General features: G+C 41.2%; 1 protein-coding gene and 1 long non-coding RNA gene across 2 annotated transcripts in view; one reads left to right on the top strand and one right to left on the bottom strand.

Annotated features, from left to right (window-relative positions):
• Positions 1 to 707: 707 nt before the first annotated feature.
• The window catches only part of LOC109169578 (GDSL esterase/lipase At1g28590-like), a 54713-nt gene continuing 34947 nt past the window's right edge, over positions 708 to 20473 (top strand). The window contains exons 1-3 of the mRNA XM_019318452.1: positions 708 to 1002; positions 1624 to 1857; positions 2358 to 2506. Coding sequence (XP_019173997.1) covers positions 735 to 1002; positions 1624 to 1857; positions 2358 to 2506 — 651 coding nt within the window. The 5' untranslated portion in view covers positions 708 to 734. The remainder of the gene's footprint in view (positions 1003 to 1623; positions 1858 to 2357; positions 2507 to 20473) is intronic.
• LOC109169580 lies at positions 5676 to 7051 on the bottom strand. Its single transcript, XR_002052270.1, has 2 exons — positions 6935 to 7051; positions 5676 to 5954 (listed from the first exon to the last, which is right to left on the bottom strand). It is a non-coding gene; the product is annotated as an uncharacterized LOC109169580 (long non-coding RNA).

The following is a 20473-nucleotide window of genomic DNA, read 5'->3' as shown; positions in this document are numbered from 1 at the left end:
TTTAAGTTAGACTCTTTGAACACAAAAATGTACAATTTGATATCATATATCTTAATTTACATTTTCTTGGACCTAGGAGCAAGTTCATAAAATTCAAGATATAGTCTAATCAAATTGCATTAATTAATTTTCAAAAAAAAAAAAATTGCATTAATTAGACTGACCTGACCTACGTTAATAATTTTATTTTATTTTATTTTTTAAACTAAGGGAGCCAAACTCAACACTTGGCTCCTTGCTAACCACTTTACACTGACTCGATGCAATGCATCAATTAGTATTAGTCTCACTGATGTAGCGTGTCATGTAATATTATTTTTTTTTTTTTGTTTTTTTTTAGGATAGATGGTTCAAATTATTTGATTGATTGGGTGTAAACATCTTAGATGAGAGCCAACTGCATTTCTAAACTGTGTTTGGCTCAAAATTGTAAAACGTTTATACCATATCTGTTGAATAAATTAAAAAAAAAAAAAAAAAAAAAAAACGAAAGAATAATAACTCTTTAATTTAAATGCATCATCCAATAGTTCACTATTATCATTCACCAGAATTTGGTTTGAATCAAATTTTCAATCTTACGGTCACATTAACCTATCCCAAATGTTAAAGTTAAAAACAATCTTTTTTGAATTTCAATAAAATTTTATTTAATAAAAAAGTTCCAAAAAGAAAAAGATAATTCCTATATAAAGAGTCTCCATGTTTGGTGTTGCCACACACGACATATCCCAATGGCATTGGCTTGCCCATCCCTAGCCTTCAAATTCACACCAATTATTTCCACCTTTTTCCTTCTATTCATAATTCCAAAACCCATAGCCATAGCTGCTTGCCCCTACACATCCATCTTTGCATTTGGGGACTCTCTTACAGATGTGGGAAATAGGGTTCTTCTCTACCCTAACCACTCTCACATGGGCGATCCACCTTATGGAGAAACATTCTTTCATCATCCCACCGGCCGCTGCTCCGATGGTCGTCTAATCATAGATTTTATAGGTATTTACTATCACAAAAATTCATATAAAATCGTCTTACATGAGCTAATAATCTCAAATATACAATGTTATTAGTTTCTAGTGAAAATGCAATACTTACATTTTACCAATATTGTTTATTATTTATATTCAAATCAACTTTCTTTCTCACTTATTTTCTTTAACATTTTCATATAATTTTTAAATTTTATATTTTGTGTCTAATAGTAGTATTTCTCTTGTAGTGTTAAAATATATAAATTTTATACACTAATACCAATTACCAACTATTATATAATGTGATAAAACCTCTATTATCATTCCAAATGGGTGGTCACACCATCGAATCAGTGAAAATATTAACTGATATAAAAATATTATATTTTCGTTAAAGATATACATAAGTTTCAAACAAAACTAACCGAATATATATATATAGCACTCTACATGCTGGAAATTGATCTTATTATTAAGTTTTGGTTTGGAGGGTTTTAAATTACATGTTAAATTAGTCCAAACTTTTTGGTCAAGTGGTAACAACTTTTGACTTTAGATTAGAATGTCAAAATTTCGACCTTCAACACTTCAATTGTACCTAAAAAATAAGAAGTAAAAATTTACATGTTAAATTGTGATATTTCAGCGGAGTACTATGGAGTGCCATTTATGCCTTCATCAGCTAGTGTTATGATGAATGGCGGCGGAAACGGGTCAAGTATTGACGGAGGTGTGAATTTCGCGGTTGCCGGAGCAGCGGCAGTCGACTCGGCGTTCTATGAAGAAAGAGGAATAGTTAATGTTGATACAAATTGCTCCCTCAGAGTTCAGATGAGATGGCTCAATCAATTGTTGCCAATTTTCTGTGCCACACCATCAGGTTATTATTATTATTATTATTATTATTATTATTATTATTATTATTATTATTATTTCTTCAAGGTTTATTTTTCTATTCAACTTTACAACGAAGAAATAATTTTGTTTGATATGATATTATATTATAGTCAGGATTTTTGGATAGGAGAGATGAGAGGAAAATGTGCAAAAAAAAAAAAGGAAAAAAAACAAGCTTCAAACAAAAACAAAAAAAATTAAAACATTAATTACATACGCGCCCAGCCTGGCGCGTGCACGTCGCCTGTTGTGCGCCTCACACGAAAAGGAGGTTGTCTTCACTGATTTTGTGGGACCCACAATTCTGAAAAAACTTGGGTCTTTGTCGGGAGACCCAATTCCCTCTCTCTCTCTTCCATGTGACAAAAAGATCTGCAAAAACCAACAAAAGCACCTAATGTGGATGCCCTAATATGACATTGACCAATTTATGCATGTATAAATAGTTTTAACAATTTTTTTTAATTGATAATTGTGTTGCAGAATGTAAGGAAAAGCTCAAAACCTCACTATTTGTGTTGGGACCATTCGGGAGCAACGACTATCGTCGTGCATTGGGCTATGGAAAAGACGTAGAAGAGATAAAATCATATGTCCCTCTTGTTATTGATGTCATTACCACAGCTATCAATGTAAGACCATATATTATTATATGGATGCATGAGTTTAATTTACACAATCACAATTATAATTTTTTTTTTTAAAAAAAAGTGATTTTTTAATTGTGTAATGATAAATTATAGTCTAATAAGAAACAAAAATAATGTATGTAGGATTTGATTGAATTTGGTGCAACAACAATCATGGTGCCTGGCATATTACCAGATGGTTGTATAGGCAGTGTCCTCACAGAATTTGAAAGTGAGAAGAAGGAAGATTATGATCCTGATACTGGTTGTCTTATTTGGGTGAATGAATTGTCTGAGTACCACAATCAACATCTTCAACAACGACTCAACACCATTCAACATCATAATCCTCATGTTCTCATAATCTATGCTGACTTTTACAATGCTACTATGGAGCTTTATCGTCATCCCGAAAAATATGGTAATTAAATTTATATTTTGTTAAATTTTACAATATAAATTTTCGGGCTGTTTGGTAAATAGCTGTTAGCAAATTGGGTTAGCGGGTTTGACTAGTTGATAACATTAGCTGATTGTAGAAAAGTGTTTGATAAATTAGTTGTTAGTTTATATAGCTGATTACATGCAAAATGACTTATCCAAAAACTGATCAAAAAAGTTACTTTTAGCTTTTTGAATATTAATATTTTAGAATAATAAGTTGTTACAAAAAATTAAATAATAAAACACTTGTATTGATTGTTTAACTAAGTCAAACAACTAATAGTAATCAAATAAGTTAAAATTGACTAATAAGTTAACTATATTATCAAACAGGCCAGAGCTTTTATTTTATTTCTAATATGTTGAAGGATCATACGGACAACAATCTTTAATTTTTTCTATTATATTCTATTTTCCTTTTATCTTTTCATTTTATCTCATTAATATTGGTTGAAAGTACAAATAGTATAAATTTTCTTAGATTGAATTAAAGAAAATAATAGGCTTTTAATTAGATATTATTTGTTAATGTATGTGCAGGATTCACATCAACCCTTGCAGTTTGTTGTGGGGTAGGTGGAAAGTATAATCTCAATAAAGATGTGGGGTGTGGTGACATACGAGTAAAGAGTTGTCCAGAACCATGGCATTATATTGATTGGGATGGAAATCACATGACAGATAGAGCAAATAAAATAGTTTCCATGTCTCTAATGGATGGAACTTATACAACTCCATCCATCAACACTTTGTGTGATTCATTTAAAAAATCCACCTACTACATTTAACCTTATATATTTTAAAATATAAGTGTTTACCAATGTGTTCTAGATTACTAAAATTCCCTATTCAATGAATGTCAATGTTAATTCCCAATTAATTGCTTTACTATTTCACTTTCAAACATGCTGAGGAATACATTTTAGCCTTGGTTTGTTAAGTTAGAGTAGGGTAGGAATGAGCAAATTATTCTGTGGACCTGGGTTCACTTTGCATGGTGAATCTAAATTTAAAAATACACAATTTACAAATTAAATGCTACAATTTATACATTGAATGTTCACAATTTTACGTACTAAATGTTCACAATTTACGTACTAAATGTTCACAATTCAAATTGTCAACATTCAGTATGTAACTTGTGTATTTTGAACTCGAGACCCGAGTCCATGGTACAATCATTATGTTGTGGAACCATGTGCACTTTGCAAGGTGGACACGGTTCTATGTTCATAATTACTAAATTATATGTTCATAATTATAAAGTTATATATTCATAATTTTTGAACTTCATATTCATAACTATTAAACTCTATATTCACAATTACAGAACTATATGTTCATAATTATAAAGTTACTAGTTATCAAACGTGCTTTGCGCGATTAGACCAATGTCCAATGTGTATTTTTAGATTAGTGTTCTTTAATTGGTTAAAGTATTCATATAATAATGAAAGCGCGAAAAATGCAAAAATCTGTAATAGTAGGATAGTGTGGATGTGGCGTTTAAATTGTAGAAATATTCGAACACTATTCACATTGTTTCTTGTTCCCATAGGAACGGTACACAAGGAAACTTAACCATAAGTTTAACACAATGTAGGCACATATAGCTATTGCAACTGTAAAATTTTGTGACACCAAATAGGATATTCAATAAGATATTAAATAGCAAACTAATCCATATTGCCACACATATTTAATAGGTAAATAAAGTTCATTTTAATTTTGAAATAATATGTTAGTTAATATAATTGTTGAGGCTTGAAATTGTCTTCATCTTTTCCATCTTTATATCTTTTTGTTGGTTATTGTGTTTTTATTGCATCTTGGTTACTGGTGGTAGTGAATGAGAATGATTCTTGCAATGATAAGTTTCCTTTTTGTTGGTTGTGTCTTTATTACATCTTGGTTACTGGTGGTAGTGAATGAGAATGATTCGTGCAATGATGCTATGGTATATGATACCATGTCTTTGCCTTGTTGTGTATAAGATTGAGACTTCAATTGTATTATTTATTCTTCATCTTGTAAGCGGTTATTGATAGTTCAAATTTTTAGCTGTTAAAAACCCTACATGATGCATATGTAGTTAGTCATAGGTTAATTTAATGTAAAACATGAGTGTTTGGGGTTGGAAGAGGAGCAGTACATATTATTCTAATTGCATAACTTGTTTACTGGTTAAGAGTAATAGTTGTTCGGCACATTTCCTGTTTCCCAAACACGGATGCAACAAGCTAAGGCATCCACTTCCATATGTAATTAAACATTTAAAAGCCAATCTCTTTCTCATCATAATTAAGAAACCTTAAGACGCTTCATCAATATGACCAGAACTTATCAACTCTAAAAAGGAATCATGAGTAAACAACATTAAGGACATCGTAACTTGACCAACAAAACTATTCTAAAACTATCAAGAAATGATCCAGTACTAAAAAATGCACAACACTACCTGCAGAAACATTGATAAAAACCACCAAACATGGAAAACTGGAAAAGTGAAATGCTACTATCAAAGACAAGGCGAGGTTTACCCGGTCTACACTTTAAAAGTTGCGTCGTGTGAACCGGAATTGCAAAGACAAACAAAATAATAAAGCTGGAAAACACCATACATAAAACTGGTCAGAAAGCTAAAATCCATAAGAAAATTTGTCTAATAGTTCCACTAAAATCTTCTTAGCTATTAAAATTTAAACTGGAAACTTGACAGCAAAATCAATTAATGAATGGAAATGCTTCTAATATTCTATTAAATAAATGTAAGGAGATCCATCGCGCAGCACTGTTGGGTAATGGGCAGAGGCGAATGGTTTTCAGGCAATGATTCCATTGACAAACAAAATAAAATTTCACAAGATATCTAGCATATATCTTAGTCGAATTGTTAAACAAGAAAATGGTAAATGATATAGTACCAAGGTTCCTTTAAGGTCAGTGCAGCTTCTAGACGCTTGTGGCAATCGGATATCATCATTCTGGATTCAGCCAGCACGTTTTCCTGCATAATACATATACAAAATTGTTTAACAAAATAAAACACAAGGAGAATAATGATATTGATAATATGCAGACCATAGAAAGAGCATGTACATTTATCACACTTTAAAAGCTTCAACTTTAAGAGGCTAATGGTGGATCATGGACACATCACCCAATCCACACAACCAATATATCATCAAGTGGGAAACAACATCAAATTCTTCACTAAATTTCGAGAATAACTTCACTAAGCCAACAAAAGACGTTAGCCTTTGCACAAGGACAGGTAAAATACAATTCTCAAGGATGACATGCATAATTGCTTTTAGTCTCCTGTCAACATCTATGTGTGCGTGAACATGCAAAACTAAATCAGGGTAATGCAAAACCTCTTCACAGTCTATCAGCTTTCAAGATCATCTAAACAATAGACTACCACAAACCAGTTAGGTCCAAAGTGGAATTCACAATTCACATCTATTAAGGGAAACAATGGAAGAATATCACTCACTGAATGTATTAGTCACCAAACAACCACCAAAACATCAGCTTCATGCCTTCATTATACTAACAATTACATTTTTTTGCAAAAACAACATCTAATAGTATCCAAAGTGCATTAAATCTACATTGTGCAATCCCGAACATCTAATAGTATCCAAAAAAAAAAAAAAAAATCAAACAGAAAACACAGACTGGATTAGTGCCCAAAATTAATTCCATAAAAACACTTGTTAGTTGCCCATATACTTTTTCAGGGCAACAATTTGTATAAAATAATAACACAAGCAGCTATAGTCAAAATCAGAAAAGAAAATCAAGAATTGTTAGAATAGTATTCAAACTAAGCACCAACAATGAAGCCTCTCTTTGAGGTAATAACTCAAACACTTGGTGTGAAGTCCAATTTTCAATGTTATATATAATCACTACAATCGACTTTTAAATAAAACCTTCTTTTTAATTTAACAATTTTTCAGTATATGACTTTGATATTACCTCTCTGGCGTCTGCAGAATGATGAAAAATTGAAGGACAGCTGAGAGAATTCTTCCCAATCCGCAGAGAGAATAGCAGGTTGCTGCCCTAATTTCTTTGAAGAAGAACAGCAGTTAGAAATTGCCATCTGATTTCACCTAAACTACAAAATTTCCACCGCCACTTAAACTTCACAGCAGCTGTTTTTTTTTTGAAGGTCAATCTTGCGATTGTATTAATGAATCAAAGCCGAAATAGCGTCAGGTGGGATAGTATCCCAGTACATAGCTTGATCCTGTGTAAAAGCTAACGAAGCTAAAGTATGCGCATGTAAATTAACCTGTCTAGAGATGTAATCCAAAGTAATACGATTAAATAAAGACATAAGTGTTCTGCATTGGTCAATTGTGACCCCAACGTACGAATGGATCGGTGTGTGTTGGTGCCGGATAATCGTAGTCAATTCCATGCAATCCGTGAGTAAAATTACTGATGTGTTGTTCCGTTCAAGTAACCAGGACAGTGCTTCCTTGTATGCCTGGGCCTCCGCCATAAGTAGTGAAAAACAAATCGATAATTTGCCATTCCTTGCTGCCACAAAAGAGCCATCTGGCGCTATTATCAACATGCCGTACGTAGCCTCGCCTGTGTCGTGTCAGTAACCCGCGTCCACATAACACCGTAGACCGCCCTCCCTTGGTTCAGTTAAATGCTCCGAAGCCGCTGCTGGCTCCGTACGGCTGGCCTGGGCAGCGCCGTATGCCTGTAGCGCTACGGTTGCTGCTCTGGCTAACTGGGCAGGCCGCGTCATTGATCCCTTCCAAACAGCTGAATTCCGGGCTTTCCAGATATAATATAATATTGCTACCATCAACCGTGTATGCTCCTCCGTCAAGACCGCCATAGCCCCTTTTAGCCATGTTGTAAAAGAGTCTGCAATAATATTAGTGATAGGCAATTGTGTTATATTCCATACAAGTCTAGAATATTCACAGAGCACTAAAGCATGTAACACATCTTCATGATCTAAACCACACATTGGGCATGTTGGGTCCACCTCCACCCTTTTAAATATCAAGTTAATGGTTGTTGGCAAAATGTCACATATAGCTCTCTACAAGAAAGTTTTCCATTTGGGGGGGGACTTTTACTTCCCACATTGTAATCCATTTATTGAAAATCGTGGGATTATTTTCAGTCACCCACAATACGCCTATAGGCATTCTTGACTGTATATGTCCCCTTTGGGTCACTCATCCAATACCATGAGTCCTCATAATCAGGACTAATAGGGATCGTATTTATTCGCTCCACATCCTCAGGAATAAACAAGTCAGACAAAATATGTGGATCCCAGGTATGAGTCTGTAAATCAATTAATCCTGCAACCTGTGCCTCTCTCAATTGCTCTGGCATTTCTGTTTGAATCAATGGGCTAGGATTATCTTGTAACCACGGATGCCCCCATATTAAAGTTGTCTGTCCATTCCCAATCCTCCTTCGCACCCCTGAGACTACCATTGCATGGGCTGCCATTATACTTCTCCAACAGTAACGTGGGCAATTACCAATAGTTGCATATGTAAAACTGGTTGTGGGATAATACCTTGCCTTATAGATTTTAGCTGCGAGTGTTCCTGGGTCCGTCAAAAAACGCCATGCCTGTTTTCCCAGCATAGCTAGATTAAAAGCCCTTAGCTCTTTAAAACCCATACCACCATACTTTTTTGGTATGCACAACCTGTCCCAAGCCTTCCAATGTATTCCCCTGTCTCTTCCATTCCCCCACCAATACTTATTCATAGTTCGCTCAATTGACTGATAAACTGTCTCCGGTAACAAAAAGACGCTCATTGAATAGGTAGGCATAGATTGCGCTACACTTTTCAACAATACTTCCTTACCAGCCTGAGAAAGTAACTTTTTACTCCACGAACCAATTCGTTGCCTGATCTTCTCCTCCACATATGAAAAAACAGCTCTCTTATTTCTCCCTACAAAGGAAGGTAGGCCCAAATATTTCCCAAAATTGGGTGCTTGCACCACCCCCAGACAATCCGCTACCTGTGCCCTGTCATTCTCCTGGGTATTTCTGCTAAAACATATATTATATATATTATAATTCACCACCTGGCCTGACAATTTCTCATACCTTGCAAGGCACTGCCTTATAACTCCCGCCTCCTGGATATTTGCTTTAGGATACTATCATCCGCAATAAATAAGTGTGATACAGGCGGTGCCCCCGTTGCTATTCTGCATCCATGTATAGAGCCTGCCAACTGTTCATACTGTAATATCATCGAGAGAGCCTCTGCACAAATAATAAATAGATACGGAGAGAGAGGGTCTCCCTGCCTGAGTCCCCTGGTTGGTTTTACACGCCCCCTGTTATACCATTGACCATTACAGTATAACTAACAGTCGTTACACACAGCATAATGAGCTTTATCCACTTCTCACTAAAACCCATAACAGTCAGCATCCTTTCTAGAAAGTTCCACTCCATTCTGTCATAGGCCTTTGACATATCTAGCTTCAATGCACTCCAACCCACTACACCACATTGCTTTCTATTCAGATAATGCCCCACCTCTGCCGCTACCAAGATGTTGTCAGTGATTAGCCTTCCCGGGATAAAAGCACTCTGGGATTCTGATATTAATCCTCCCATTAGTGTTTTCATCCTATTTGCTATCATCTTGGCCATAACTCTGTAAATGACATTACTCAACGCAATCGGCCTTAAACCTGCAACTGTCTCAGGCATCTCTTTCTTAGGGATCAAAACAATGTTAGTATCATTTAATCCCTCGGGGAATACACAGGAGTTCAACGCATTCGTTATAAAGCCAGATACATCTCCTCCCACTATCTCCCAAAACTGCTGGCAGAAACCCGGGTTTAACCCATCCGGACCCGGTGCCTTATCCGGATACATTGAAAAAAGAGCCTCTTTAACCTCATCAGTTTCAAAAGGGCGGTCTAGCATCATACTCTGTTCTAACGTGACTCGTGGGGTTAGGACCCCAAATAGCGGATCATCACAGCTCAATCCATTAGAGGCAAAAATATTGTCAAAGTAATTCAGTATAGTGGAATGCATATCATCCCCCTCCACCCAGTTACCAGCATCACATTTAATACTAGAAATAAAATTCTTTTTCCTACGTGCAGAGGCATACCTGTGATAGAATTTTGTGTTTGCGTCAGCCCCGCGTAGCCAGTGCTGCTTGGCTCGCTGCCTCTAGAACACATCCTCCTGGGCCTCTATTCGTTTCAGGGAATTCTCAATCTGCTGGTACTCGGCTAGCGCCACCAAATCTCGCCTATTCCGTATGGCATCTTGCCTCTGCTGTAGCTGGTTAATTCGTTTTCCGAATTTATGAAACTGGTCTCCCCCCCACCGCATTAACTTCTCCCCACACAACTGCTGACAATGCAGCAATCCCTCCGTTTTCCCCTCTTGCCAGGCCGTTTCTACTACTTCTTTGCACCCCTCATCTAACAGTCAAGCCATCTCAAACCTGAATCTCCGCGGCCCCCTTCCCCTTGGCATGCAAATCGCATTAATACTGAGGAAAAGGATCGAGTGATCCGAGGCCCGGGTTCGAGTGTTCTCTAACCATGCATTCTCATTCATCAGACCCCAATCATTCGTTATTAGAGCCTTGTCCAACCTTTCCTCTATCCAATTCGGCGTCCCCCTTCCCTTTTGCCACGTATATTGGTGGCCTCTCATTGGCATTTGCATCAAACCACAGTCATCCACAGCATCTCCGAAACCTCGTAACAGACTATTAGGATACGGATTTCCCCCCTTCTTCTCAAGCTAATATAGAAGATTATTAAAGTCCCTTATCACCACCCAGGGCAACAAGGATCTATTCTTCAGAGTGCGAAGTAAATCCCATGTCTCCTCCCGCCTATTTCGTTCGGGGATACCATAGATACATGTCATGCGCCAGAACTTATTAAACAAGCTTACTTCCACATCAATATGACTTTGCGAGTAGCTTAATAGTCTTACCGTATTATTCTTCTTCCAAAAAAGCGTCATTCCTCCACTCAATCCATAGTTATCAACATAAAACAAACCCTCATACCCAAGCGTAACACGGATCCGTTCTGCATGTACCCGTGGCACCTTGGTCTCCATCAAAAACACAAAATCAGGCTTCTTACTGGACGCTAGGCCCACAATCTGTCGAACTGTGCATGGATTGCCCAAGCCACGACAGTTCCAGCTCAAAGTACTCATGCTGATGGGCGGGGCTGGGCACCAGCTCCCGCCATGGACAAGTTTTTTGAAACAGCAGCGATTGTTACCTCATCATTTCCACTATCCTCTCCCCCCTCCGTCCCATGCCTACGACGCTTCGCCGTAGCCACCACCACCTCATCCTCAGACATACTCGTGGGTGTGACACCCCCACTTCCCTGTCCCCCATCCACTGACCCAACAACACGCGGCTTGACTCCCAGTGGTCGTGGTTTCCCGCCAACCGGCACGAGCCAGCTATCCCCAACTGCTCTAGGAGCGCTCCGGGACCCACCAGCTCGCATATCCGGACCGTACAGGTACCTTTCGACCGGAATTCCAGCCTCCCTAGCGTGTATGCAGAAAGTATGCAAGTGCCCCATACAACCACAAAAGTAGCAAAACTTATGCAGCCGTTCATACCTGAAATTGACCCATGCTGTAGTCCCATCTCTCTTCATCAACCTCATCCTCCTTCTAAGCGGCCTATCAACCGAAATTGACACTCGAATACGGTGAAAAGTTAGCCATGGCGCCCCTTAAAATCGCTCATCATGCTTAACAAAAGAGCCCAAAAAATTCCCTGCCTGTTCCAGAATTGCATGTGACGTGTATCCCCTCGGCATATCATGCAATTGTACCCACATGTCAATCATATCCAGCTCTACATCCACAGGATTCACCCCGTCCAACACCTCACGACACACAAGTGCATTATTCTCAAAAGCCCAGGGACCCCCATTCAGAACATAGTCCATATCTGTTTTATGGAAAAAAACAAACAAGAACAAACCCCTCTGAATCTCCGTTACATGTACCCCACGCACCGACTGCCAAACTAACGCTAATACCTGCCTCATAAAATCCAGTTTAATTAACTTTTGCGTAAAAAAATGCTCGACCACCCTACATGTCTCCTCCTCACCTTCCCCGCCTCCCTCAATCCCATCATCCTCCCCTTCCGGCATAAACACCGCACCCTCCTCCTCCAGCAGTGCCCAATCCGCCCACCTATCCGTCAACTCCGCCACACCCGCCCCCACCCCCGGCTGCCGTACTGTCCCCCCCCCCCCCTCCTCCCTCCCTCGCTGCCCCCTATTGGCCGTCCCCCTTCCATCCACACCGCCCACACCATCACATGCAAAACTGCCACCTTCCCCATTCAAAACACTTGGCCGATACTGCCCACCGCTATTACCTCCTCCCCCCCCTTTCACGTTGCACTTTCTCCACATGCAGCACGCTATTATTCTAGCGTTCTTTCCCTGCCGAACTTCCTCCACCGACACACCGCATCCCTCCTTCTCCCGTTCGGCGCAAATCAATTTCCTTTTGGCGCAAATCAGTTTCCGTTTGGCGCAACTCAGTTCCATCCGGCAGCCTTCCCCCGTTCCGTACATCCATAGCTCTCGTCTCCTCCTCACGCCCAAGCAATTCGTCATCCATAGCAACGTCCCCGGCCATCGTCCGGACAGAAAGAAACCGATCACCGTTGAAAACCTAGGAAAACCCTAGTAGGAATCGCAAAAACCCTAGAGAGAATCTAGAGAGAGATTGTTAATTCATATAAGTTGGTCAATAATAATGAAATTTATATAATTTTTTTTATGTCACAGCGGCTGTTTAATTTGACGAAAATTATTTGACAAATTAAAAAAGAATGAGGATAGATTAGGAATTTAATTGGATGTTGTACAATAAAAAGAACACAAGGTACAATCTTTTATAACACATATAGTACTAACATTTTTTTAGTTCACGTTAGTGGTCTAACATTATTGGCTCTTATTAAAATTGTAGATATATTCATAATTTTTGAACTTCATATTCACAATTATTAAATCTCTATATTCATGATTACAGAAGTATATTTTTATAGTTATGATCCCAACTCTATGTTCTACTATATGATCATAACTATAGAACTATATGTTTATAATTTTGAATTATATATTCATAATTATGAACAATTTTGTAATCATATCCACATTGCAAGGTGTTAGGAATATATTGTAATAGATTTTGATATGTCAAATTGTATTTTAGAATCCCCAATTTTATTTGTTAAGTCTAGGCGTGTCATAGATCATGAAAGGAAAATTAACAAATATAGAAAAGGGGAAAAATACGAAGAAGAAGAAGAATGAGATGTATGCATATGATATGTATACTTAAATAAGCCCACACGCCCCAACTCAAAGAAAAAGTCATACTGATAATCTCATACGAAGAAAAGAGAAGCAAACGAAATTGCATGAAGTAATCTTGGAGATCAAGCATCTATGGAAAGAAAGAAGTACATCAAGGAGAATGCTACAATAATCAATAATCTGTGTAGGTGAGATAGATGAAAGCTTGATGTATAAACTCCAAGGTTTCAGGTTTGAAACTCACACTTTACAATTTATAAGGCAAAATTAAAGAAGCCAAAAATTAGCTCTACGAGAATTTTTTTTGAACGCAAAAGAACAAACCATATATTAAATCAACAAAGCGGAGATACAAGGGGGTAGACAAACATCCCACGACCCTAGGACAGACCCAGAATCCGTTGCCCGTGCCAAGACATGAGCCACGTGATTCGCTGACCGCTTGACATGGTGAACCTTGATGTTCCCGATGTCACTAGCTAGCAATTGACATTGCTTTACAATCAAACCCACACAAGAAAAATCTAAACAACACGGATTAAAAACAACTGAGAAATTTAAACAGTCCGTCTCTAAGATAACATTATTAAGGCTCCGACTCTTTAACCAAGTGAGTGCCTCTTTCACTGCAACCGCTTCAGCCATGAGAGGGTCCTGTATGGCGCCAATCAAACCACTCCGCGCTGCAACAAAGCTTCCATCGTGATTACGAATGACTACACCAAAACCTGCCCTGTTAGCAAAGAGGGCTGCATCGACGTTGCACTTGAGCCACCAAGGCGAAGGCGGAGCCCAAGCACTACTGGAAGCATCCACTAATGGCGTATTTCTGGGGCGTTTGTACGTGGCCTTCCACAGGTCACGATAAGTGAGGATTTGCATGCGTAACATGTCGAGCGAACTCACACCTCATTCCTCTAGATGAAGGCATTGCGTGCGGACCACAATACCCAGAACGCCGCTGCTAAGTGAATCGCTTGGTCAACGACGTTGGCTCCCAGAACCGTCTCCAGACACTCATGCACGGTGTTTACGGTCAGTCCAAGTTCCTCACCCCACAGCTTGCGTGCAACAGTGCATGCACATAAAATATGGTCCAAAGTTTCGTAGGGATGATCACACAACGAACAGCCACCCCCAATCCACAGCCGTCGGAGCTTCAAGGTCTCTTTAACGGGCGCAATCCCGAGGACACAGCGCCATAAGAACATGCGCACCTTGGGCGGCACCGGCAGCTTCTAGAGTCTGGTCCAAGCGGTAAACAGAGGCTGTGTAACGGCATGCTGCTGCGGTTTTGTAAGCCACTCATAACCTTGTCGAATAGAATACATACCTCTCATGTCACCCTTACACCGCCAAGAATCTTCGTATAAAGGTGAGATTGGCGTTGCTAGAATTCTGGAAAAGTCGCTCTCTAGAAAAATATCACGGAGAACCTCTTCATCCCAGCTACCCTGCGCGTTGATCAGACCATGCACCGTAGCATCTTTGAGTTCATCCACGATTGGCATGTGAAGCTCCGGGGAAGATGAATCAGCCAACCAGGGCCAAGCCCAGATTTTAGAAGACTTGCCATCACCGATTCGTCGAGCAGTGCCTAATCTCAGTAAAGGTTGCGCAGCCATGATGTTTCTCCAGATGTAACTCGGATTGTTACCTAACTGAGCATCGAGGAATTCACATTTTGGGAAGTACTTCGCCTTCAGGATGCGACTGACCAAAGAGTTGGGATAGATCAACAACCGCCAACCCTGTTTCGCCAAAAGCGCCAGATTAAATTCATGCAATTTTTTAAAACCCAAACCCCCCTAATCCTTTAGTGCACAAAGGCGGCTCCAGCTTAACCAATGGATTCCTTTATTGTTAACTCCACCACCCTCCCCCCCCCCCCACCAGTATCTATTAAACACTTTCTCGATCGAGTCACAGACCCGAAGCGGTAGCAAGAACATAGACATGGTAAAGATGGGCAAGGTTTGGGCAATGCTTTTAAGCAGAACCTCCTTCCCCGCCCTAGAGAGAAATCTCTGTTGCCAACTCCCATTTCGTTCCCGAATCTTCTGTGCAATATATTTGAAAGTGGTCGTTTTGTTACGGCCCAATACTGAGGGTAGTCCAAGATAACGCCCCAAATCGGCAGTTATAGGAACCCCCATGGCAGTGGACACTATGTTTCTCATATCGGGGTGTTCATACTGAACATGACACTAGATTTGTCAGAGTTGATTACCTGTCCCGAGGCTGCACTATAGTTCTCCAAGCATTCCCGAATCTAGAGAGTTTCAGACTCCATGGCTCTGAAAAATAACAAGTTGTCGTCCGCGAAAAAGAGGTGCGAGATAGGCGGGGCACCTCTGGCCACCCTGATCCCATGTATATCTCCGCAGGCTTCCGCCTGTTGCAAAAGGATAGAGAGCCCTTCAGCACAAAGGATGAACAAATAATGGGACAACGGGTCCCCCTGGCGAATACCTCGCGTAGGGAGCACCGTCCCTACCTCATCGCCATTGATCTGAATGGCATACCGGACTGACGTCACGCACATCATCAGGAGCTCAGTCCAATCATCTGCAAAGCCCAAGGCCGTTAGCATCCCTTTAAGGAAGCCCCATTCCATCCGGGCGTAAGCCTTGGCCATGTCGAGCTTTAGAGCAGCCCAGCCCATAACCCTGGCATATTTCCGTCTCAAGTAATGACCTACCTCCCCAGCAACAATCACATTATCAGTAAGGAGTCTAGCCGGAATAAAGGCACTTTGAGATGCCGAGACAACCGACTCGAGAACATCTTTCAAGCGGTTGGCTAGCACCTTCGCGAGAACCTTGTAAGCAACATTGCATAAAGAAATTGGGCGGAGGTCTGAGACCTTTTCCGGGACCTTTTTTTGGGAATTAAAATGATGTTGGAGTCGTTTATGCCCTACGGGGGGGAACGACTCACAAAGCAATTATGAACGAAAATGAACAGGTCATGGCCTAGCAAAGGCCAAAACTGTTGGTAAAAAGCGGGCGACATACCATCCGGGCCCGGAGCTTTTTCCGGGGCCATTGAGAGCAAAGTCGTCTTAACCTCTGCTATGGTAACAGGTTATAGAAGCATCTCGTTCATCACAGTAGTAATTCGACTCGGGACCTGCTGAAATAAGTCGGCCGATGTGGCTTCCGATCGGAAGATAGTATTGTAGTATCGCAGCACTTCGTTATGCATCCCCTCGCCCTCCACCCACTCCCCGTTGGTCGTTTTAATACGTAGTAAGAGATTCCTCCGGCCCCGCGATGTAGCCGCTTTATGGAAATATTTGGTATTGAGATCGCCATGTTGTAACCACAATTGCTTGGAACGTTGCTTCCAAAATAACTCCTCTTGTCGCAGCAACCCTCGCAGTTCCCCTTCAAGATTTATATATTCAGAAACATCATGTGCCACACGTGAGTCCCTAAGAACCTCCAATCTGTTGCGGAGAAGCTTTATGCGATTCCCAAACCGACGGAAATGCTCACCACCCCACTACCACAACTGACGTCCAGACACCTCCACGCGTTGTTGAAAACTCTTCCCTAAAGAACAGCGCCATGAATTATCCACCACCTTGCGACAGCCCTCCTCCATAAGCCAGGCAGATTCGAACTTGAACCTCCTTTTGGACGCACGAACAGCTCTCGCCTCCACATCGAGCAGTAAAGCAGTGTGATCCGAAGACATTGTTAATAGGTTGTATACCATTGCTTCTTCGAACATATCCAGCCAGTCCGTCGTCGTGACCGCCCTATCTAGCCGCTCTTCCACCCACGTCGCAGAACCACGCCCCTTCTCCCATGTAAAATGACTGCCCACCATACCCATGTCGACAAGCTGGTAGTCTTCCAAGGCGTCGTTGAAGTCCTCGATTAGGGCCCTGGGATGAGAATGCGTACCTCGTTTCTCTGATGGACACAATAATTCGTTGAAGTCGCCTATAACACACCAAGGGAGATGTGATTGGCCTTTCAGATGTCGTAGAAGATCCCACGACAAGTGGCGATCTGCTCTATCAGGATTGCCATAAAAGCCGGTTAACCTCCACTCTGGTTTATTCGGAAGCGTAATCATAACATCGATGTGGTTGGGTGAATAGCTCAATAAAGTTTCCATCTCCGAGTCTCGGCAGAACAAAGCGAGGCCTCCACTCATACCTGACCGTTCAACACACACCAAACCCTCAAAACCTAACTCCACTCTCACACGTTCAACTTGACATAGCATTGCCTTCGTTTCCATAAGGAAAACGAAGCTGGGTCGCTTTCTGGACACAAAGTCTAGAAGTTCTCGAACTGTCCGATCGCTACCCATCCCCCGGTAGTTCCAGCTGAATACACTCATTGATCTGGGCAGATCTGGACCAACAGACCCGCCGGAGTAATATTGGTATCATGTCCCTCCATGATCATGTCACTTGGATGTGTGTTGTCATCCCTACGGCGCTTCAAATCTCCATGCAGCGCTCCATTCTCCTCCCGCCGGAGTGTTCTCTAACCATGCATTCTCATTCATCAGACCCCAATCATTCGTTATTAGAGCCTTGTCCAACCTTTCCTCTATCCAATTCGGCGTCCCCCTTCCCTTTTGCCACGTATATTGGTGGCCTCTCATTGGCATTTGCATCAAACCATAGTCATCCACAGCATCTCCGAAACCTCGTAACAGACTATTAGGATACGGATTTCCCCCCTTCTTCTCAGGCTAATATAGAAGATTATTAAAGTCCCTTATCACCACCCAGGGCAACAAGGATCTATTCTTCAGAGTGCGAAGTAAATCCCATGTCTCCTCCCGCCTATTTCGTTCGGGGATACCATAGATACATGTCATGCGCCATAACTTATTAAACAAGCTTACTTCCACATCAATATGACTTTGCGAGTAGCTTAATAGTCTTACCGTATTATTCTTCTTCCAAAAAAGCGTCATTCCTCCACTCAATCCATAGTTATCAACATAAAACAAACCCTCATACCCAAGCGTAACACGGATCCGTTCTGCATGTACCCGTGGCACCTTGGTCTCCATCAAAAACACAAAATCAGGCTTCTTACTGGACGCTAGGCCCACAATCTGTCGAACTGTGCATGGATTGCCCAAGCCACGACAGTTCCAGCTCAAAGTACTCATGCTGATGGGCGGGGCTGGGCACCAGCTCCCGCCATGGACAAGTTTTTTGAAACAGCAGCGATTGTTACCTCATCATTTCCACTATCCTCTCCCCCCTCCGTCCCATGCCTACGACGCTTCGCCGTAGCCACCACCACCTCATCCTCAGACATACTCGTGGGTGTGACACCCCCACTTCCCTGTCCCCCATCCACTGACCCAACAACACGCGGCTTGACTCCCAGTGGTCGTGGTTTCCCGCCAACCGGCACGAGCCAGCTATCCCCAACCGCTCTAGGAGCGCTCCGGGACCCACCAGCTCGCATATCCGGACCGTACAGGTACCTTTCGACCGGAATTCCAGCCTCCCTAGCGTGTATGCAGAAAGTATGCAAGTGCCCCATACAACCACAAAAGTAGCAAAACTTATGCAGCCGTTCATACCTGAAATTGACCCATGCTGTAGTCCCATCTCTCTTCATCAACCTCATCCTCCTTCTAAGCGGCCTATCAACCGAAATTGACACTCGAATACGGTGAAAAGTTAGCCATGGCGCCCCTTAAAATCGCTCATCATGCTTAACAAAAGAGCCCAAAAAATTCCCTGCCTGTTCCAGAATTGCATGTGACGTGTATCCCCTCGGCATATCATGCAATTGTACCCACATGTCAATCATATCCAGCTCTACATCCACAGGATTCACCCCGTCCAACACCTCACGACACACAAGTGCATTATTCTCAAAAGCCCAGGGACCCCCATTCAGAACATAGTCCATATCTGTTTTATGGAAAAAAACAAACAAGAACAAACCCCTCTGAATCTCCGTTACATGTACCCCACGCACCGACTGCCAAACTAACGCTAATACCTGCCTCATAAAATCCAGTTTAATTAACTTTTGCGTCAAAAAACGCTCGACCACCCTACATGTCTCCTCCTCACCTTCCCCGCCTCCCTCAATCCCATCATCCTCCCCTTCCGGCATAAACACCGCACCCTCCTCCTCCAGCAGTGCCCAATCCGCCCACCTATCCGTCAACTCCGCCACACCCGCCCCCACCCCCGGCTGCCGTACTGTCCCCCCCCCCCCCCCCCCCTCCTCCCTCCCTCGCTGCCCCCTATTGGCCGTCCCCCTTCCATCCACACCGCCCACACCATCACATGCAAAACTGCCACCTTCCCCATTCAAAACACTTGGCCGATACTGCCCACCGCTATTACCTCCTCCCCCCCCCCCCTTCACGTTGCACTTTCTCCACATGCAGCACGCTATTATTCTAGCGTTCTTTCCCTGCCGAACTTCCTCCACCGACACACCGCATCCCTCCTTCTCCCGTTCGGCGCAAATCAATTTCCTTTTGGCGCAAATCAGTTTCCGTTTGGCGCAACTCAGTTCCATCCGGCAGCCTTCCCCCGTTCCGTACATCCATAGCTCTCGTCTCCTCCTCACGCCCAAGCAATTCGTCATCCATAGCAACGTCCCCGGCCATCGTCCGGACAGAAAGAAACCGATCACCGTTGAAAACCTAGGAAAACCCTAGTAGGAATCGCAAAAACCCTAGAGAGAATCTAGAGAGAGATTGTTAATTCATATAAGTTGGTCAATAATAATGAAATTTATATAATTTTTTTTATGTCACAGCGGCTGTTTAATTTGACGAAAATTATTTGACAAATTAAAAAAGAATGAGGATAGATTAGGAATTTAATTGGATGTTGTACAATAAAAAGAACACAAGGTACAATCTTTTATAACACATATAGTACTAACATTTTTTTAGTTCACGTTAGTGGTCTAACATTATTGGCTCTTATTAAAATTGTAGATATATTCATAATTTTTGAACTTCATATTCACAATTATTAAATCTCTATATTCATGATTACAGAAGTATATTTTTATAGTTATGATCCCAACTCTATGTTCTACTATATGATCATAACTATAGAACTATATGTTTATAATTTTGAATTATATATTCATAATTATGAACAATTTTGTAATCATATCCACATTG

This window comes from Ipomoea nil, unplaced genomic scaffold (assembly GCF_001879475.1).
Source record: "Ipomoea nil cultivar Tokyo-kokei standard unplaced genomic scaffold, Asagao_1.1 scaffold3314, whole genome shotgun sequence".
Classification (NCBI taxonomy): domain Eukaryota; kingdom Viridiplantae; phylum Streptophyta; class Magnoliopsida; order Solanales; family Convolvulaceae; genus Ipomoea; species Ipomoea nil.
Note: the sequence above shows the minus strand (reverse complement) of the source record. Positions and strands in the feature narration are given on the sequence as shown.